The sequence below is a fragment of the Triplophysa dalaica genome, chromosome 20 (genome assembly GCF_015846415.1).
Source record: "Triplophysa dalaica isolate WHDGS20190420 chromosome 20, ASM1584641v1, whole genome shotgun sequence".
Classification (NCBI taxonomy): domain Eukaryota; kingdom Metazoa; phylum Chordata; class Actinopteri; order Cypriniformes; family Nemacheilidae; genus Triplophysa; species Triplophysa dalaica.
In genome coordinates this window covers 3452988-3473359 of record NC_079561.1, presented here as the reverse complement: position 1 = coordinate 3473359, position 20372 = coordinate 3452988, and the positions used below count along the sequence as shown (strand labels likewise).

General features: G+C 38.0%; 4 protein-coding genes across 13 annotated transcripts; 1 reads left to right on the top strand and 3 right to left on the bottom strand.

Moving 5' to 3' along the window:
• Positions 1-745: 745 nt before the first annotated feature.
• Positions 746-3384, bottom strand: c20h1orf127 (chromosome 20 C1orf127 homolog). 2 transcript variants are annotated; one of them, XR_008904875.1, is made up of 8 exons: positions 3335-3384; positions 3170-3256; positions 2725-3058; positions 2596-2634; positions 2459-2519; positions 2006-2090; positions 1733-1929; positions 746-1526 (listed from the first exon to the last, which is right to left on the bottom strand). XR_008904875.1 is itself a non-coding variant. In XM_056733705.1 (3 exons), exons 1-3 carry the CDS (start codon positions 2025-2027, stop codon positions 1476-1478), a joined length of 270 nt encoding a protein of 89 aa, XP_056589683.1. In that variant the 5' UTR covers positions 2028-2122; the 3' UTR covers positions 746-1475. The 2 variants fall into 2 exon arrangements, 1 of the variants encoding a protein (XP_056589683.1); XM_056733705.1 differs by lacking the exons at positions 2459-2519; positions 2596-2634; positions 2725-3058; positions 3170-3256; positions 3335-3384 and having other exon boundaries at positions 2006-2122.
• A 1121-nt stretch (positions 3385-4505) lies between these two features.
• On the top strand, positions 4506-8662 carry tardbpa (TAR DNA binding protein a). Of its 7 annotated transcripts, none has more exons than XR_008904874.1 (7): positions 4507-5188; positions 5282-5445; positions 5528-5668; positions 5914-6084; positions 6165-6249; positions 7055-7201; positions 7909-8662. XR_008904874.1 is itself a non-coding variant. In XM_056733704.1 (6 exons), exons 1-6 carry the CDS (start codon positions 4948-4950, stop codon positions 7147-7149), a joined length of 912 nt encoding a protein of 303 aa, XP_056589682.1. In that variant the 5' UTR covers positions 4508-4947; the 3' UTR covers positions 7150-7832. The 7 variants fall into 7 exon arrangements, 5 of the variants coding, with proteins under 5 accessions (XP_056589678.1, XP_056589677.1, XP_056589681.1 ...); XR_008904873.1 differs by having other exon boundaries at positions 4508-5188; positions 5899-6084; XM_056733704.1 differs by lacking the exon at positions 7909-8662 and having other exon boundaries at positions 4508-5188; positions 5899-6084; positions 7055-7832.
• A 1438-nt stretch (positions 8663-10100) lies between these two features.
• sst6 (somatostatin 6) lies at positions 10101-11661 on the bottom strand. 3 transcript variants are annotated; one of them, XM_056733696.1, is made up of 3 exons: positions 11508-11661; positions 11051-11233; positions 10101-10758 (listed from the first exon to the last, which is right to left on the bottom strand). In XM_056733696.1, exons 2-3 carry the CDS (start codon positions 11195-11197, stop codon positions 10567-10569), a joined length of 339 nt encoding a protein of 112 aa, XP_056589674.1. In that variant the 5' UTR covers positions 11198-11233; positions 11508-11661; the 3' UTR covers positions 10101-10566. The 3 variants fall into 3 exon arrangements, with proteins under 3 accessions (XP_056589674.1, XP_056589675.1, XP_056589676.1); XM_056733697.1 differs by having other exon boundaries at positions 11512-11629; XM_056733698.1 differs by having other exon boundaries at positions 11541-11623.
• An 875-nt stretch (positions 11662-12536) lies between these two features.
• On the bottom strand, positions 12537-20104 carry pgd (phosphogluconate dehydrogenase). Its single transcript, XM_056733706.1, has 13 exons — positions 20029-20104; positions 19642-19717; positions 19358-19537; positions 19212-19277; positions 19015-19133; positions 18490-18559; positions 18277-18411; positions 17851-18040; positions 15470-15600; positions 15079-15212; positions 14675-14774; positions 13506-13628; positions 12537-13318 (listed from the first exon to the last, which is right to left on the bottom strand). Exons 1-13 carry the CDS (start codon positions 20034-20036, stop codon positions 13199-13201), a joined length of 1452 nt encoding a protein of 483 aa, XP_056589684.1. The 5' UTR covers positions 20037-20104; the 3' UTR covers positions 12537-13198.
• Positions 20105-20372: the final 268 nt, after the last annotated feature.

The following is a 20372-nucleotide window of genomic DNA, read 5'->3' as shown; positions in this document are numbered from 1 at the left end:
TGGGAAATTGCGTAGTAAAGGCAAATTAGCGAACCTCGCATCTGAGCTTGTTTTCCCGCAGAAACGCAGAGACTAGCATCGGTGCCCGGTCTTATGAGTCAATAAATTGTGGCTATAAAGCGTCAGTCATGCATGTGCTTATGAAAGAATATGTGCTTTAGAATAATTGACACTGACCTCAAAATTTTGCCAAGTTTTAAAGACTTCATTCCTCTGTGGCGCCGACACTTGAGGCGATGTGTAAAACCCAGGCGTTGAACAACAGCGACCTCTCTCGGCCATTTCTCATACTGCACCGGAGAGCGTCGTACCAGACTAGAGTATGAGCACCAGATATCCTTTTACATCAAAACTGTAATATTAAAGATTTAAATTGTGACGGAAATTACATTATATTACATTATATTTAAGTCTCATTGTATCCATGAACCCAAAACGCCTGTTTTATTGTCCAAACAATTTAAACCTCTTTCTGATCAACCACACTATGAACATCATTATGAAATTAGGCCTATTGTTTAATCAATCCAAAGGACAACAATTCATTCATATATAATATATTATTTTATTTCTCACAAAAAAATCATCTGAAACAAACTGGGTACTTCAAAACTGAGAACTCAATTTCAGTCCATTTTTATTTAACCGTATGTTTATCTATCAGATGCTATTATTAGCGGGGAATAAACCCATGGGATTCATATTTATAAAATACTATATTTTTATAGATATTTATATACCGCTATCGTACATTTCTTCTTACTATTAAATAATGATATATCATAGTATTAATGTTTACAGATGCTATTATACAATAAGCTTGAGAAAACACTGAGCAGAGTATTAACCTGCAACTGTCTGTCAAGCATCTCTTAAGTTAAAGCATTTCTTTCGGGGAAGTGAAATGAATAGCGAGTTAAACTGTAGTGAAACTGTATACCGCTTTGTTTATGCTGTAAATCATTCATTTCTTAGATGTAATCAGCACTTTTTATATGAAGCAAAACAGATAAAGATCACAACTGACATCTCTATTCTGCTTTTGGTGTAACTGTAAACATTTCTCGTTCTCATATATATTGATGGTGAAATAAGATATGATGTAATGAGTCTTGTTTCCTAGGTACAGAGGTTATATACTCTTTGGTGTTAAAGGTGTCGTGTGTGTTTGTATGGAAGCAATAGAATCTTTAATGGAAGAAATGTCAGGATAGTCTGTGATGTCCGCTGAAGAATGTGTTGTTTTGGGCACTTTGAAAGTTAGTACCTCCTTGTGGGTTTGATTTTGTCACCGGGACAGTACCTAACATGTGTGAAAAACAATCATATAATTTAGCTGGTTACGTATAACTAATAGACAGAAGACTTTAATCAATTATTTGCCATTTCAGCCAAATTCTCGTCTGAGCATCGTGAGGTGCTTTCCAAGGTCCAGTGCATTTTGTGATTTGTCTCTTTAAAGGTAAGAACAGCATCTATCTTGTAGAAAGTTTGCAGAAGTTTTCACCCTCCTGAGAAATGCATTCCTAAACCCCCAGAAGAACCGCAACAACAAAAAAAATAATTATTTTAATGTGGAAGTCAAGAAAAGGCAAAAGAAAAGAAAAAATGATGCTGTAACTCATCAAAATGAGACTAAATAACAAGGTAAGTGTATATCAAAAACACAACGGTAAATATATCTAAATGGATAGACATATAAATTGAATCATTGTATATATTATTAACCAACCTTTGGCTTTTGAATATGAGATGTAGGAATGATAAGCTGCACAAAAGCAGTTGTCTCTGACCAGCTGAATGATTCTGTCTGTTTCACGGTCACACTGCTGATGGAGAGGCTCTCAGTCTCATTTCCCCCTCTCTTGGTCAGACCCATGCGCCGTTTATAGATGTGCAGCACTGTGTTGTTAGATGTGGACTGATTCACTACAAGACACATACAAGAGGGTTGGAATTGAACAACAACAGTAATGGAAAGATCAAGGAAGACTTTAATACAAACCATTGGGACAGGTTGCCTCCATGGTGTAGGCATATTGACCGCTGACCACTGTGAGTGGGAAGAATTGGACCTCCGATTCGAAAACCTAAGACATTTTTAAGATAGACTATCTTACAGAAGATAAACTTGCAGTTGCATTGTTTGATACACATGATGTGTTGAATAAAAGGTTTTCAGGCAAATCTATAACTAGCTCGTTTCCATTTAGCTCAACAAAGGAGAACTCTTTGTTTATTTCTTCCAAAATATGCTATTTGCTTGCAGACCATCAGGTGGCAGACTTCAGCACACAATTGATGTCTTTGCCATTACACCATATAAAAAAACGACAAAACTGTTCCTGGAGGCCGATTGGTCAATAGCCATGAGACAATCATCATACCTGCACAGGAGTTAAAACGCTGTCTCTCCTCCCTTGAACTGTTATATTTGGTATAGTAATTTCAACATTACCTTGAATCAAACTGGAGTCCCCTAAAGCCACCACGAGACTCCCTCTCAAAGACAAGTCCAGCTATGTGAAAGAACCACATGAGATACATTAGCCTTCATTTCCTTCATCACATATTAACATATTTATTAGAGATGACCTCATTATTCCAGTTATCCATTGGAATCTCTCTGGTGACCTAGAAGGACACAGTGACAAACATTACAAAAGGTAACCAACAATATTACGAAACATAATTGAATGAGAGGATTTACTGCGTTCATCCTACCTGAATGAATTCTGAGTCACACTTGATGTACTCTCTATTGGGAGGTGATAGCACAGCGGGACACTTCATCGTAAACCGCTGAGTCCTGCCTCCAAATCCATTTACTCTCTCCAGCAGGTTTAGTACAAAACATAGTAAAAAAGATAAAACATTACAAATTGTAATTTTGTTTGTGATTATTGTGAAATTAGATTTGTTTCAATAACAAACCTCTAACTGGACAGAACAACCGCTGTACATGACCCTAAAGATATAGTTTGTATCCAGATCTCTGTGCAGACTAAACCGAAATGAAGAGAGCCGATGGTTTACCTTTCAAGTGATACCAGAGCCACTAAAAAGAACAGGAGAAATATGACTTGCATTGTTAATAGCCAAAAGACACTGTGATCTAAACAAAATTATAACCTCCTCTTATACAAGCTCGATAATATCCGCATCTTACCTTGAATCCTTAATATTCCAGAAAGCCAAAGCCTCAACTCCACAATCCTCATCCTATGGATCCAAAGTTCCATATACTCATCACTTTCTAGGAAAAAATAAAATAGTTTAGTTCATACAAGCTCTATTGATTATTCATACATAGTAACATTCACCAAAGTTTTACCTGCCAGGCTTGCGGATGGACTAACAATCCAGTCTCTCTTCTGAAGTAGCTAAAATAAAGTTTCTTGAGAAGCAAAATGTATGGATATATTTTAATAATATTAGATAATATAAAATTCAAAGCATGCTCATTTCATTTAAATTGTGTTATAGGACACAGCTACTCACATCGAAATAAGTGAAATCCTTGTTAGATCCATGACTCAAAGCACAGGTGTTTAAAGACAGAAGACACGTGCTTTTATACAGATAAAGTCAGCTGTGTTTGGTCACTTGGATCACAACTGAGTGTGAGAGCAAACCATACCCTCACACCATAAAATGAAACAACACAGACAGGTGTAAAAGAAAAACACATTGACAGGAGAGGGGAAACACCTGTACCTGTATATCAATAAATTTTATTTAATCTCCATTACAGAAACCAAACATGTCACAGTAACTGTATGTTTCCATTAATTGTAGTAACATAACATAATAAAGAGCCAGGTCAAATACAGTCTTGAGCTTCTATTCCAAAAATATGTGATAGTTCACCAAAAAATGAAATTATGTCATCATTTACTCACGGTCTTGTCATTTCAAACCTTTGTGAATTTCTTCTGCAGAACACAAAAGAAGATATAAAAAAAAAGTTGGTACTCGAACAATGGCCGTACTTATTCACAACTGTTGTATAGAAACAAAAGCAATGCAATATCTTTCTACAAAATATCTTATTTCGTGTTCTGGAGAAGAAAGTCATACATGTATGACGGTATGTAAATGACGGGGGTCTCTAAATTGTTGTATAGCACTTCTCATATTATTGTCTCCTTGAGATGAAATGCTTCATTGTTTTTCTGTCAAATAAATTTTGTACGTTGATTTGGATAAAAGTGAATGTTTTACATCCATATAATTATTACAGAATAACAGCAATGACTAAATATTTGGTTGCTTTAGTTACTATTGACGTTGCAGTTTTGTCATCCCCCCATAAGAGCTCATTTTTACACTCCTAAAATTACTGATCTTTGTCTTTTAATTCTTTTGTTTTGACATTTGTCTTGTGGATATGATGTAATGAAGCTGTAAGATCTGATGTGATAATAACAGGGTTAAACGTAATAACGTTACGTTTACAGTACGCCAACCCTTCACCCATGAAACCTTCCAACGCGGTGACGTCATTCCCTCGGTGACGACTCTGGGTGGCCATTTTATCAGAAGTGTGGGGGTGAAAAACAATCGGATGCGCTCGTATGTGTGTTTTCTTTGATTTTATTCATTTATATTGTTCACATTAATCGAGATCAGTAAATCATCATGTACAGTCGATGAAAGCCTGCTTAATAAACGAACAATTGGCGGGAACTGGCGTGCGACGTAACCTGCCATTCATTACGCGTCTGTACGCACGGCTAGCAAGTGACGTTAGCCTAGCTTAGCTAATGGCACCTCGCGTTATCGGACAATAGTCACTTGTAAACAAAATATCAAAAACACTTGTTATCGAACAATTTGTGGTCAAGCCAAGCTCGTGTTTATTTAAGATTGAATCAGCCAGTCGAAAAGTAACTGTTACTCGTATTGTAGCCGAATTAGCCTAGCTCGCGCGTGTGCCGTTTAATCATGACGGAGTGTTACATTCGCGTGGCGGAGGATGAAAACGAGGAGCCCATGGAGATCCCGTCCGAGGAGGATGGCACCGTGTTGCTCTCCACGGTCGCCGCACAGTTTCCCGGTGCATGTGGCCTTCGGTACCGAAGCCCGGTGTCTCAGTGTATGAGAGGAGTCCGACTAGTGGAGGGGATTCTGCACGCGCCCGAGGCAGATTGGGGCAACCTGGTGTACGTTGTCAACTATCCAAAAGGTAAATGTGTGATGCATCGATCGTTCCACACAAAATATACATTTTTATCATACACGTGTATATATGCTAACATCATTAATCCATGCATTTTAGATAACAAGAGGAAGATGGATGAGATGGATGCTGCGTCTGCTGTGAAGATCAAGAGAGGTGTGCAGAAAACGTCAGACCTGATCGTTCTGGGTCTGCCATGGAAAACGTCCGAGCAAGACCTTAAAGATTACTTCAGTACCTTTGGCGAGGTTATCATGGTGCAGGTTAGTATCAACAAAGTGAATTTAGTTGTGTTTTTGCATTTATGTCCATAGCTGTGGTGCTGAGATGTATCTGTGCTTTCAGGTGAAGAGAGATGCCAAAACAGGAAACTCCAAAGGATTCGGCTTTGTAAGATTTACAGAGTATGAAACGCAAGTGAAAGTCATGACCCAGCGGCATATGATCGATGGAAGATGGTGTGACTGCAAACTCCCTAATTCAAAGGTGTGTCGCGCATAACACATCTACAGTAAATTGTATCCGAGTGTGTTTTGGCTAAGGAATAAGAAAAAATATTTTAATTTACGTTTTAATATACACTTTTATATCGATTTCAATTTACATATAAACATTATCATATATACACGTTTCATTTCACAGCTTGTATGTGTTGTGATGACCTTGTCCTGGTGAACATTGCATGAGTAGACTCTGTTTTCTATTAAATGATCTAGTATTTCCTGGAACAGGCGGGGCCAGACGAGCCTATGAGATGCCGGAAAGTGTTTGTGGGCCGCTGCACTGAGGACATGAGCGCCGATGAGCTCAGACAGTTCTTTATGCAGTACGGCGAAGTCACAGACGTATTCATCCCCAAACCTTTCCGAGCTTTTGCCTTCGTTACCTTTGCCGATGATCAGGTTGGTTTCCACGGTTTTCTTTTACCCTTAATGTCTTCCTTCGTTCCTCAACGTACTAATGGCTTGTTATTTTCCTCCAGGTCGCCCAGTCCTTGTGTGGTGAGGACCTGATCATTAAAGGAACCAGCGTGCACATCTCCAACGCTGAGCCAAAGCACAATAATAGTAGGCAAATGATGGATCGTGGGCGGTTCGGGGGGTATGGGGGGCAGGGCTTTGGCAATAATCGCAGTCCTAACAGCAATGTGAATTTTGGGGCCCTTAGCCTGAATCCGGCCATGATGGCAGCCGCTCAGGCGGCCCTCCAGAATAGCTGGGGAATGATGGGAATGCTGGCGGGTCAACAGAATCAGACAGCCCCCTCTGGCACAAACCCTAGTGGGCAGAACAGTGGTAGTAGAGATCAGAACCCGAGTTACAACGCAAGCAGCAATAACTACAACGCAAGCAGCTCAGCTGGTCTCGGGTGGGGGGCGGGCACCAATTCAGGCTCAAGCGGTGGGTTCAACTCCGGCTTTGGATCTAGTATGGAGACAAAGTCAAGCTGGGGAATGTAGAGAGAGATTTGAGTTGGGTATCACCAATATCTAGATAATATGGTAAGTATTTTGAGATAAGAAAGTTTAGTCGGATATTATGTCCGGAAAATATTTGCCTTTGATTTTTTTGTAAAACTGAATGTTCATATATATGTAACGATTGGTCTTACATTTATTTAGAGTGGTTGAAATTGTTAGAAGTGATGAAAACACTATGATATTTTTTTCCTCATGGATATAATTTATTTTGTGTTAAGCATTATTTCAAAATGCCAACATATCTGAAACACGCATGAGCATCTCGTACCATTTCAGTGCCCTCTCGCATACATGTAAAGATGCTCCAGTTGAAAAGAGATTTGAGTTGTGTTCTCTGCCGTTTTTTCCCTCAAAGTTTTTGATGGTCAAGCCTTCATAAATCTCTTCTACAGTTCATCAACTCTTTTCCAATTTCCCGGGAAGAAGCCCCTCGTTGGCCGCAATGTTCGAGCAATCACAGTATCAGTTCCCCTCCTCCCATGTGTAAATGCTTTGCCATCAAAGAGCGCAGCGTCACTCTGCATATACTGTGTTAGACGGTGGGTGTCGTTTTTTTCCTCCCCTTTTTCATGGATGAAATCTGTCCGCTTTTTGAGAGCTGAGTGAGATGGTGATGGATTGTTGGTGGGCCCAGAATGAGAGACTGAATGAGCGAACAGGCTGAAAGAGAGAGAGAGAACTTGGAACTGCGAGACTGTGAGAACTTGGACCTGTGTGTACGAGTGTGAACGGAGGCAACGAGTGTTTTCTGTAGGATCATCACGAGGACATTCATTTACATTCTTCCGTCCCTCCTGTTCTGTCTCTCTTTCTCCTTTTCTCATATTCAGAGGTGCATAAAAAATAACCCCAAAATATCTATGTAGTGGAATGTTTAAGTGATCAAAGTATTTGTGTTCTTGCTATATAATTTGATGTGAATGCTGTGTATGGTGTGTGTTCTTTCTTGCTGTTATTCAACTTGTACGTGTGATGGTGATGTGATGCTGTCTGTGGGCGGGGCTCTGGGAGTGGGTGGTGAATGAGGGCGAGCGTGAGCTCTGAGTGGCTTAACTGGGGTGATGTATTGATGATGAATGCCTACAGAAGAGGTTGCTTTTGTTACGTGTTTCGAATGCTTTTTATATGTTTTGTGAATCAAAGGGAACTGAAATAAAACAAATAATTTGACTAGTTATTTGATAGTGGCTTATTTGCTTAAAGATATTAATGGAATTGCAAACGCTTATTTAATTCACATGTATAGGGACGTTGGAATCGGCTGGCCCAGGTTAACCTCAGAACCCTGAGTGAAGTCAATAATGGGAGAGCTGAAGACTGAAGTCGATGTAGTGTTGGTGGACTCACCACGGTCCATCCGTTGAGAAGCTGCTGTATGCCTTAAACCTGAAAAGGGACTTCTGCACTTCACCGTAAAGAGATTTCCCAGGAATCCATGTTTAAAATTAATATGGACAATTCCCAATTGGCAGCAGTGCATGACTACAGACAGTACAATGCGATCTAACGCAGAGATAATGTGTTCATGAATCAGCATTGTTTCAGTACCATTTCAATGCTTGTGTTTTCTAAACTGTTAAAGTCCAGTGATCTTGCTTTTCAACTATTTTTTGCTTCTACCTCTGTCCCACGGTGGGTTTTACTGTAAATATAGTTTATAGATAGTTAAAATGCCTGTTTTTTCATGGCATTGTGTTGTGACATGAATCACTGGCAGGATTACCATTTTTCTAAATACTTAATAGATGTACACAGAGGACATTCATCTCTCTGTTTTTATTTTTATATGAGAGGTTTTGTAATAGTGAACTTAAGTCTTTTCAAAACTTTCTAGTCTTTTAAAATCTGAAAAAAACGTGCTGTCTTTAGTATAATTCCAAACACTGTTATTTGTGCTGTGTTATGTGAAAATACAACACAACCCCATTTTAACAACACCTATTGCAGTAGTTAACCAGCAAATTAAAAGGGTTTGTTAATAAACATATCGTTGCACTTTACCATAAGGTTCTGTTTATTAACACTGGTTCATGTATTAGCTAACAATGAGCAGACATTTCAATAACATGTATTACTCTTTATGGAGAGACCATTGTTTAATTTCTATTCATATGCATAACTAAAGAAAACAGACTAGTCATGTGATTAGTGAAGGTCGAAACTAGGATTAACATTCTTTAGAAGTTATTGTTACATGGCGCTGATTAATGTAGATAAATAATGTCAAGAAATTGAACCTTGTTGTTTAAGTGTTATAGCATATACTATATGACTACATGTCTTGCTAAATACACCGCAAAGGGAGGCTCAGAGATGACATATTTTTGTATGCAAAACCCGGAAGAGAGTTGGCATTTAAGGACTTCCGGTTCCATCGCTCCAAAGTCTATGGGTTTTTTTGTATGGGTTTTTGGTAAATCGCACGAAGTAAGGTCTGTGGTAAACAAAACCTCTAAATATTTTCAAGCTTTATTCTATGAAGTAAAAACACCAATTAAAACCCCCTTGCGATTTTTTAAAAGCCTTATTGTGTCTTAAAAACAGCGGTTGCTTTGAGTGGGCCACAAGTAGGGTGTACAAACCTCCAGAGGATTTCGATTGGTTTATTTAAGGTCGTAGTATTGGTTCATGAGCCACAGCTGGTTTAGTATCTTGGGATACTGACAAAAAGAAGACTCAGACAAGGCCATAATATTTCACAGGTGGCGGATTATTTTGTGTTTTACAAGTATAAAAAATACAAGACCCTTCCCAAACCCTAAACCTAAACCACGTGAAAAGACAGCACAATCTGACGGTAGAACAAAATGTCAGAACAGCAGTGAATGATCATTTTAATAACTGGTAACATAAATATAAACGGCAGTGGTTTAGAGAAATTGTTGTTTCGAAATTAAAATACAAGAATATGGATAATTATCATTTTATGTAAAGACATATGCGTTGCTGATGTCTATTTTGTTGAGACCTTTATTATGCCATGTTGGCCGTAATCGTTGCACTGAACTTCCGGTGGTCTCAAGCGTGCTTTGCTCATAAAAAACTTTTAGTTTCGTTTCATCGTATATTCAATTGATTCATTTAGACAAATTGTAATAAAACAAAACTTTAAACTACACTGAAAATTTTATTTTTAATAGTGTTTTCCGCTTCCTGACAGCCTACTTGCGGCCCGAGCTCCACCCACTTGCAGTTTGTGGCGTTAACTCCTCCCACCCGCAGTTCTCCGGGCTGGCTTGCAATCCTCATATTGACCTTTAAGTGTTGCCAAAACCTCTGTCTCAAAATTGCACACACTCAGAAACAAATGTGTATAATTTGGATAAAAACGTCTACCAAATGCGTTAATGATAGTAAAGTATTAAGCTCCAAAAATATTAATAGCACATTAAAAGTCCCACATGACACTGAGGCCACACAACAGCTTTATGTGTCACACTGAACTTTAATTGTTTAATTACTTGCTTTTTTTTACACAGTTCATTTGAGGACAGCTGAGACTGATAATACATTTCATGCATGTTTGATTAATGCAACTTTAATGACACGGTGTTCTCCATAATAACACTGCATATTAAAAACGTAAAGTTTTGTCCAAAGAATTAGCCAACTCACATTTGACATGTGTAGATTCACAGAACTTTTATAACCTTTAACTGGACGTCAAACAGTATTAAAGTGAACATGCAAAAAGGCCACAATATTTGAGGATTTGTTCAAGCAGTAACTGGTTAAAGATACATCATTTCTTTCAACAGTTTTACAGATTTACCACATCACAACACAAAAACTGCACATGCCTGGGAATACACAACATTTCATTACGAGTAGTTATTAGATATCGGTTAACTGTTAAGGCAGGATTGTAGATCGAACAGGCACATTATATCATCTGTTTTATATGCTAACATGAGGAAAAGGTTTTCCAGTAGAAGAGCTTGCATGGTGATTTATCTTTAGGCTCTGTCTTTTCAAAAGACCTCTCTTCCAGTGTACCATTCACAAGATCAAGATCTTTAAGCTCCTTACTAGTGAGGTTCATCTTTTCCAGGTCAGTCATCATCTTCAGCAGGTCCTTCTGGTCTTCAGTCAGAACCTAGAGGATGAGACACTTCGTAAATACTTTTATCAACACGGCAGCACAGTTCTCTTAAGGCTGGAATACACAAGGCTTTAAAATCAGATTTTTTTAAAACTAGACATCAAACACTCGCCGTCTTTTTGAACGTTTGCTTCGAAAAGAATACAATGATAAAATTTGCAGACTTTCTGCAACAACTGAAAATCTGAGCAAAAGTCTTGTAGTGTATTCCATCCAATAGCCAAAGGAAGATCTTCAAACATGACCACATAGATGCATAACAAAGTGGGCCATAATCCAAACCTACCTCATTTGTGCGTGTTATCTTGTCGTGTACAGGTAATGCTTCAGTGCTGTTCCAGACCGTGAGAAGCAGAGGAAACAGAGCCAGAAGAACCCGCATCATGAACACGCTTCTGTCCGTAGCCGAACTAAGATCCCATCCAGCTCCCATTCCAAAGGTTTTATAGAAGCGTCCTAAAGAAAGTTACTGACGCAGGAGAGGAGGAAGGCCGTTAGGAAAACTAAACGAATTGTTAATGTACATTTTGTTTATTATAAGGACAGGATGACATCATCATTTCAAGGTCACTTGTAAACTCAAACATATTTATTATCCAATCCACTTAAAGTATTACAGTATTGCTGTATTAAGTGTATTGCTGCCGTAACCCCCACCCCACGATATACCTCGTCTCTCAAATCTGAGATATATAAAACATAAGACATGCATAGAAATGAAACATGCTTGAGAATATACATACACACATCCGCTTTAAAGGAGTTGCCGATCTTACAGTGTTGGTATTTGTGAGTGTAAAGTGCAGCAGCTCGGTACGGGACATCAGCATCCTGACTCCTCCCCTCTCCCTCAGAAAACAGCCTATGCATAATTAAACAGCAGACGGATGAAAGGAGGGTGTCCACTTCCTGTCCGGACTTTTCTGGCACCGAGTCGCCCGTTCGCCATGATGACTCAGCACCACTCGGATGCTATTATGATCCTCTTCTATTCTGCATTAAAACTCATTACAAACATGATGTGAAGTGGCTTTTAATTAATGAGATGTGCTTTTCCTGGGGAGTTATGGGGCCTTGGGCGTATTTACACCCCCTTTCTCATACAGTTACTCTGAAGGAAACCTCATCCATTAACAATAGATGCTGTGATGAGACAAAGATTCATCGGCTAGAAGAACCATGAGCTTAGATGTTTGCATGTTACTAGAGTTCATAAATGTTGAGATGTTTTTCCCCTTATAAAAATATGTTGTAGTACATTAGACACTTTATCTATGACACACAATACTTATAGTAGAAGAACTATAGTTTTCTCTGCTCACCTGTTATATTTGGGGATGAATTATTGTAAATAAATATAAGTGCTTTGTGTCTTACCAAGCAGAATAAAGTCTAGTATACTGTTTTCACTACTTATACTGTAAACGTTTACAATTGTGAATTGTTTATCGTTAGTATGCTTTTTTTATTCTTTTTCTTTATTGTATATTATTTTAAGTTTCATTGTCCTTGTAAACTTTGGTTTGTTCCTCTTCAAACCCATCTTCTTGTGAACACTAAATTTCATTGTATCAAATGACATTATAACTAAGATCTTGAATACGGAACTGAACATTTGTGTTCATTTAAAATGAAACATGGATGCTGTGAACTCTAATGGATTAAAAAAGTAGAGTTGTGTTTAAAATATATTTCAATTTAAATATGCATAATTAACATTTACATGCTGTGATGTGAAGCCGTGGCTTCAGTACAGGCACACAAGTCACATATAGTTTTTTGTATTCATATCGTTTTATTTTGAGAATTTACACTTTGTTTTACAGATACAAGGTTATACATGAAGCAGGTAATTTCTATTTTTTTGCTTTTCATGATGAAATGTTAGTGTTAGAATTTTTTTATAAACTTTATAATTATGCTCATTGCTATCAATTACCTCATTCAGAAAATCTCTTCCCTCTACTGGTGACAAATAAGATGCACATTCATATAAACACAACATATCTAGTATTTACCGTTTGTAATTCCAGACTTGCAAAAATAGCAAGAGTAAATCCTGTCTTTTGCAGACAGCAGGTGAATGAAGAGTACAAAATCTCATTAAAAGGGGATTGAAATCTTTATTTAGCCTAATGCAGTGCAATGGTTACCCATAATCCAGGGTTAACACTATGAACATGACTGGTGAAGAGCCAAGCCTACAACAGAAATAATGTCCACAGGCTTGCTCACAAATATGTGTTGTGTTTGCGACAGGGGACCTTAAAACTACAAGAAAACAGCTTACAAACCGTGTACACACTACATAAATAGAAATCTGCATTAAATACTCTTCAGTAAGAACTGCAGTGTGAGTTGGACCTCAGATCTTCAGGAGGAATGTGTTCATTGAAATGACGTTCTCTGCCGTTCAGTCAAACAGGACCCTCGATCAGGCGTTATAGGAAGAGGATGAAACTTTTCCTCCGTGGCCCGTCCAGTTGGTGTGGATGAAAGTCCCAGGGTTTGATAGCAGCTCATACGTGTGGGCACCAAAGTAGTCCCTCTGTGCCTGAAGAGACACAATGATAATGATTAGTTTTAAATTATTCCATTCATTAACAATTTGCAATGAGGATTTATTTGTTACCGTTAGTAAATACGTAAACTACCATAAAATAATAATAGGCAATGTAGTACTTTAGTATGAATTAATCTTTGCTAATGTTAGTTAATGTTCATGTTAGTGTGAGATTTACCTGCAGCAGGTTGGCCGGGAGCATCTCATGTCTGTAGCCGTCATAAAAGGACAGCGCGGTGGTAAAAGATGGCATGGGAATTCCCTGCTGCACACCTGTGCTTACTACCCTACGCCATGAGTCCTACAAAACAAAGTTATGTACATTACCAGAAAACATGTTAAATTGATTCAACAAATATTTCCCACAAGTTTTAGAGAGAAAATCAAGAAATTGTTTTTTAGGTGAGCAAGTTGACGGATTCATGAAATATTAACATTGTGCAACTTTTCATAAAGAACACATTGCGCATAGGAGTGCATAGGAGGGATAGTTTTACATATTATGAACGTATATTTACTAGTTCTAGTTACATGTTTAAATAAAATAAAAAATTTATAAACATTAAATTCTGTGAACATACCAAATACATATGTGACACTGGATCACAAAACCAGTCTTAAGTCGCACAGGATCATTTTTAGTAAAAGACAAAAATACATTGTATGGGTCAAAATTAGCGATTTTTCTTTTATGCCAAAAATCATAAGGATATTAAGTAAAGATCATGTTCCATGAAGATATTTTGTACATTTCCTACCTTAAATATATGAAAACAATTTTTGTGAGTGGATGGCCTGCCACAGTGCCCCTGACTAAGCACTTCAAAGGAGATTTTCTCAAAATTTAGATTTTCTTACACTCACAGATTTCTGAGTTTTAAATGGTTGCATCTCAGCCAGTTATTGTCATATTCTAACAACTCATACATCAATTATTTATTCAGTTTTCAGATTATGTAAAAATCTAAATTTCTAAAAATCGACCCATAAAACTGGTTTTGTTGTCCAGAAAATATGTTGTTTTCAATTGCAGAAAAGGAATAAAGGAGAAAAATGGTTCATATTCATGTTTAAAGTGTCATGAAACCTCCCCTTTCAGCTACATTCTACCTCACTGTCGTTTTGCAATTAAAATGGGCCATGTCACATCCTTTGACGTTGGCCAGAGGATGATTTAAACCCGAAAGTCTAAAATAGAAATGAAGTAGTTTTCTCTACTGTAATAACTTACAATTGCTAACATTGCGTTCTATGATGTGCAACACAACCAACTTTGTTTACATCTAAATAAATGTTGTTTAGCGTTTCGTGGCTCTTTAAAAAACACAATAGTGAATTTGCATGTACCTGGCACTCCTGTACAGCCTTACTGAAAAAGCTATCCAGCAGTAAATTCTGCAGACCAGAATCCCGGTCAAACGCTTCCTTGATCTTCCCCAAGAAAACACTGAAGAATCATAATCATCAAATTCATCATTCACAGACACCGAAACTCATCCACAATCGAGGCAACAAATCTGATATTGTAAAACCAAACTGTTTCCTCATTTCTGTGTGCAGGGAATTTTATATGAAACATGATCATCATTTCCTAGTGTTTACAGAGTTGCAACATTCACTGGGTGGAGAAATCATCTCATGATTTCATAATGGAACAGTACAGCAAACACAGCCTATCCTGAGAAGTGTTGCACAGAGCAAACGCAGCGTGTGTTCTCATGCAACAGATGAAATGAATGTTATAAAAGCACCTGCGGATAATGCACCCTCCTCTCCACATCAGAGCAATCGCACCGTAATTGAGAGACCAGCTGAACTCTTTCGCAGCCTGCCGAAGCAGCATAAAACCCTGGGCGTATGAGATGATCTTAGACGCGTATAAAGCCTGGAAAACAGAATGATTTTAAGTGAGAAGTCATAAAAAACACGTTAAAAAGTTTAAGAGCTTAAGCCAGTTTATTAGTACATATTACACAATCGCAGGCTGATGTATAAATATGACAACAATAAGAATATTAATATACAAATCAGTCTCATATTAATATTGCAAATAATACACCAAGGGACATTTTTTCATACGTAATATTATAACATTTGTGTCAAAAGCATTTCCAGACAAAAAATTTGAGATGCTTGACCAACCTTTCTGATGTCTTCAAGAAATTGTTTCTTGTTTCCAGTAAATTTGACCCCCTGAGGGCCAGTGAGGCTCTTACTGGCCTGGACTCTCTCATCCTTCAGAGAAGAGAGACATCTGGCAAAGACGGCTTCCCCTGGGAATGACACGAAACAATAATGATCTCCAGTTACAGTCTGCATCTCTCCTCTGATAATTACATTACAGGTAGCATTAAAACAAGAGAAACCAGACAAACAACAGAGTAGAAGAGCCTAGTAATATTCACAAAGTAGACGCAATCGTACATATGAATCTTAAGACACACACCAACAAAACAAAACGGGAAATAAATTCCTATATATATATATATATATATATATATTTATTTTCAGGACTATTTTTCTCACAACTACAAAATATATTGTTCACTAATAATAAAGGTTTTAATAGTCCTCTCAGAATATCAGACACAAAAAAATCGTGGCACATCCAAACTATATTATTGAAGAGTTTTGTTTTTATCACCTTAGAATGAGCTAATTCCATCTACATACACCGCCGGTCCCCTTGCATGGAATTCACAATGTTGTTTCTACAGTAGGTCAACAGAGCGTTTTGTAAATCTGTTATTTACTTCGGTAAAGAAAGCCAAAACGTCATCTTATTTCTGTGTAAGCCACAGTAGTGCATCGAACGAGAGGGGTGACCGGTGGGCTGAGCCATTGGTTGCAATTTACAACCTCACCACTAGATGCCGCTAAATTTCACAAACTGGATCGGTGGAAAACGGGTCTTATTAATTACCAGAATTATTGATCATGTATTAATATGACAGTTATTGTCAAAACTGGAAGGCTATATCATGCAGCCGCGGTTTCTGTACAGAATTATGGAGAGCAGCAGTACTCTTAAAACAACATTACAATGCTAAAATACAAGAGGATGTAAAACAAGCTTATAAAACAAGTGAACACTACTGTGCAATTTCTTTAAATTCATTTTGATTTCGGGGTGAAGTCTGGACATTTCTTTACCCAAGACCACCTATCTCGTGTGCTTTATAACAGCGCCATAAAACATCTTTAAAAAGACTAGATATTCCGTAAATAAATACCAGTACAGCGATCATATAGAGTAGGTACCAAATCAAGATGTATTTTGGCTTTAAACACACACACGAGCCGTCACAGTGATTCACTTTTATGTATTATCAGGCGTCTGGCACTGTTGACACTGGTAATGTCATTCTCAATGGTGTAATGAGTAATAGGTCAGAGTATTGTGCTTACCACATCTACAAACAACAAAAAGCTCACTTCAGCATGACTCTCATATATAGTCCTATAACTCAACTCAAGGCCAAAAGCTGCAGGAAAAAAAGAGCGACTGCACGAGGGGGTGAAAAAGAGCCAGTCATGGTGAACTCAGCACAGGGCTTATGTTGGAATGCAGACTATTGAGAGACAGAGTCCTCCCTCTCCAACCGTATAAATCCTATCTGCTTGATCTCTCTTTGTCACGGTTCCAACAGCCCGTTACACAAAAACACCCATTCAGATCAAGGACAGAATAGCTTAAGACTGCATATGCAAGACCACTATACTAAATTTCCAACATTATTTCAGTAACTCAAATATTTTGATCCTGAAATACGTAGCGCACATTCTCTCCCGTTTTTTTTATTCACTGTAGCTCCACTCCAGGTTTTTTTAATGCCCATTACTGCTCTGTTGTGGTCATCAGTGTTGGGTGTAACTAGTTACTAAGTAATGAAATGCTGTAATTTAATTACGTTTCCATTGAAAAGGTAAAGTAAGGAATTACTCCATTTTTCATGTAATCGAATTACAGTTACTTTTGAAGTAATTCAACTAAATACTTTGAATTTTGATGTCAATTCCATATATTACACAAAGTCTAACTTTAAAATAAGTGCTTTAATGTATAATTCTCACAGTTGTAATATTTTGGTTAATTAATAATACTACATGTAGTTTTATGTTGTTTATTTGAATGAATTAAAGAGCCGTTTCAGGTCTTTCCTTGAATCACTTAACCAATCAAGGTGGATATAGGATATAGAAAGTAACTAAATACTTTTTGGAGAGAGTCATTTGTACAGTAATCTAATTATACTACTGAAAATGTAATTAGTAACTAGTAATTAAATACTTTTCCCAAGTCACTTGCCCAACACTGGTGGTCTCAACTAAAATTTAAAAGAAAAAAAAACTACAATCCACCAAAAGCCACAGCAAAGGACGGAACATCACCACTTATGTCACATCACCTGAAGAGGTCAACAGCGCTCAAAGCTGCTTATGAAGACTTCCATTCAACACTTTTCTCTAAAGCCAAGTCAAACACACCCACATCTCGATCATGATGCAACCCTGCGCCTCACCGATTAATGTAACAGGTGTGCCGTACTCCAAAGCCGAGATGGCCGTCCACTTCCCTGTGCCTTTCTGCCCGGCGCTGTCTCTGATCTTAGGCAGCAGGTGAGTGCCATCTGCCTCCTTAAACTTCAGAATGTTTGCAGTGATCTCAATGAGGAAGGAGTCCAGCTCGGTTTTATTCCATTGATCAAAGGCCTGACGGGAAACCAGAGTGAAATTTAGTCTCAAGAGGAAGTAGATCATAAAAGTGCTTTAGAAGGAACAGGGCGAGGCGTATTTCAAAATATAAAAGAAACAGAAGAAGGAAGGAATACAAAGACAAAACCGAGGGGAATGAAAGAATTACATCATAAGGGACAGTTTGCAGGGGTTGGTTGTGCTTTATTTTTCGAATACGATCGGTAACTTGAAGGAGGAAGTTGAAATCTAACCTGGGCCATTTCATCATGGTCCATACACAGCACATCCTTCATTAGATGATACGCCTCACAGATCAGCTGCATGTCACCGTATTCAATACCGTTGTGAACCATCTTAACAAAATGTCCAGCTCCTTCATCTCCAACCTGCAGAAACACCAAAAGATTGAGAAAACTGCATGCACGGTGTAAATAAATAAATATATACTGATATCAAACGCTCACCCAGTCACAGCAAGGCTCTCCTGTGCCCACCTTGGCGGCAATACTCTGAAAGATCTGTTTAATGTGTGGCCTTTGGAAATAAAATGATTGAAAAAAAGATGACTGATATACTATTTTTCACTGCATTTTGATGCTTTTTTACAATTATTATCCATGCAGGTTTATCTCCATATTCTTTACGATCTCACTTGTGTGCACTATACATGCTAAAGAACTGATAGTAACACTTTACTCAAAGCCTTTATTTATAATGCATTATAAAGGGTATATCAAAGGGTATGATGCATTATAATTGTTCATAATGTTAAATGTTTTTGTAAATTATTATATCCAAATTCAAAACGTAAAGTGTAACGATCAATGGATTAGTGTTATAATACATCAACTGCAGTTACGATTATTGTGAAGTCATTACAATGCACTATACAGTGCATTAGAAGGCATATGAATACAATACTTTTATAAAGCAAAACATATGTGCTTTAATTAAAGTGTTACCGAATTCTAAAATATGTTCGTTCTCACCAGGCCTCTTTATGCCCCCCTGGCATCATTGAGGGTCCATATCGTGCCCCCTCTTCTCCTCCGCTCACTCCGCTTCCCACAAACAAAAGATTCTTCTCCTTCAGGCTCTTACAACGTCTCTGCATGTGACAAGCGTGACATGAGCCTCTCTAATCTATATCAAATTCCACAAAAGCTCGACTTCGAGTTCGACTCACTGTTGTATCTCTGTACTCTGAATTTCCACCATCGATGATGATGTCACCGGGTTCAAGAAGAGGAACCTACAACACAGAAAAAGAAAGCTGGTTACGGGACCGTGTGGAAAAGTGATCCAGTCGATATAGTGACCGGTGACATTTACCAGTTTATCGATGAAGTCATCGACAGCCTGTCCTGCTTTCACGAGGAGGACGATGCGGCGAGGTTTTTTGAGTTTGGACACCATGTCCTGAAGGGATTCGGCTCCTATCACCTTAGTGCCTTTGGCTTCATTCTTTAAGAAGTCTTGGACCTTGGACACGGTTCTGTTGTACGCACAGACCTGAGAAAGGACCACGAATGTGACATGAAGAGGAACACCAGAACGGAATTAAGAAGGAAGTGGAGCTTGAAAATGAAGAAATGCAATTTGGTACGGTAACTTACCACAAATCCATGATCATCCATGTTTAAAACCAGGTTCTGGCCCATCACAGCCAAACCAATGAGAGCAATATCTGCTCTGTGGAGTCAAGAGTGGATATTATGAGAAATACACATTTAACATAAGAACATAAAGTTTGAATGATTCGTTCACTTTATTTAAAAGATCAAAGTGCAATCTTATTAAAAACGATTTTAACAAATATGTTCAGTAGTATTTGTAAATTATATCAATCTTTAGGACTTAACATTAACTAACCAGTCTACAAAATTGTGCTTTAACTCCCAATAAGCACATTTGACTGCTTTTCAATTGTAAATGCAGTAAAAGACGCTCCATACATACTTTATAACGTTATCACACATTTTAAAAGGAAAATCAGTACTTACTGAGCCATGTTTGAAGGTTGATTCCGTCTTAAAATGACACTTGGGATCAGTGTTCGCACGTCTGTTAACTTCCTTATTCACGTCCTCACTCGTAGCGCTACACAATCACCCAATCAAACGGTTGGAACGTAGTGACATCATCCTCCTCTCTGTTTCTGATTGGCGTAAACTCGCTGAGCAGAGATTGGAGGCTGATGATTGGTTATTTATTTCCGTCCCGCCTCCCCCCCGTGTAAGGTGACGCTATGGAGTCATTTGAGGATCAAACGTAGTTTAGATTCATTTCTTTTGACGCAGTTTGTCGTTGCGTCATCGGAGTGACGTTTGATATATTTAAATGTTAT

Coding starts and splice junctions, on each gene's coding strand:
- c20h1orf127 (XM_056733705.1), bottom strand. CDS start 2,027: ATGGAGGCAACCTGTCCCAATG. Junction 1,930..2,005: donor GGAGGCAACCTGTCCCAATG/GTTTGTATTAAA, acceptor TGTGTCTTGTAG/TGAATCAGTCCACATCTAAC. Junction 1,527..1,732: donor CTCATATTCAAAAGCCAAAG/GTTGGTTAATAA, acceptor CTGGGGGTTTAG/GAATGCATTTCTCAGGAGGG.
- tardbpa (XM_056733700.1), top strand. CDS start 4,948: ATGACGGAGTGTTACATTCGCGTGGCGGAGGATGAAAACGAGGAGCCC. Junction 5,446..5,527: donor GCGAGGTTATCATGGTGCAG/GTTAGTATCAAC, acceptor CTGTGCTTTCAG/GTGAAGAGAGATGCCAAAAC. Junction 6,085..6,164: donor TTACCTTTGCCGATGATCAG/GTTGGTTTCCAC, acceptor ATTTTCCTCCAG/GTCGCCCAGTCCTTGTGTGG.
- sst6 (XM_056733696.1), bottom strand. CDS start 11,197: ATGGGAGCTGGATGGGATCTTAGTTCGGCTACGGACAGAAGCGTGTTC. Junction 10,759..11,050: donor AGATAACACGCACAAATGAG/GTAGGTTTGGAT, acceptor CTCATCCTCTAG/GTTCTGACTGAAGACCAGAA.
- pgd (XM_056733706.1), bottom strand. Junction 15,601..17,850: donor CACACCTGTTACATTAATCG/GTGAGGCGCAGG, acceptor TGTCATTCCCAG/GGGAAGCCGTCTTTGCCAGA. Junction 13,319..13,505: donor TCCCGGCCAACCTGCTGCAG/GTAAATCTCACA, acceptor GTGTCTCTTCAG/GCACAGAGGGACTACTTTGG.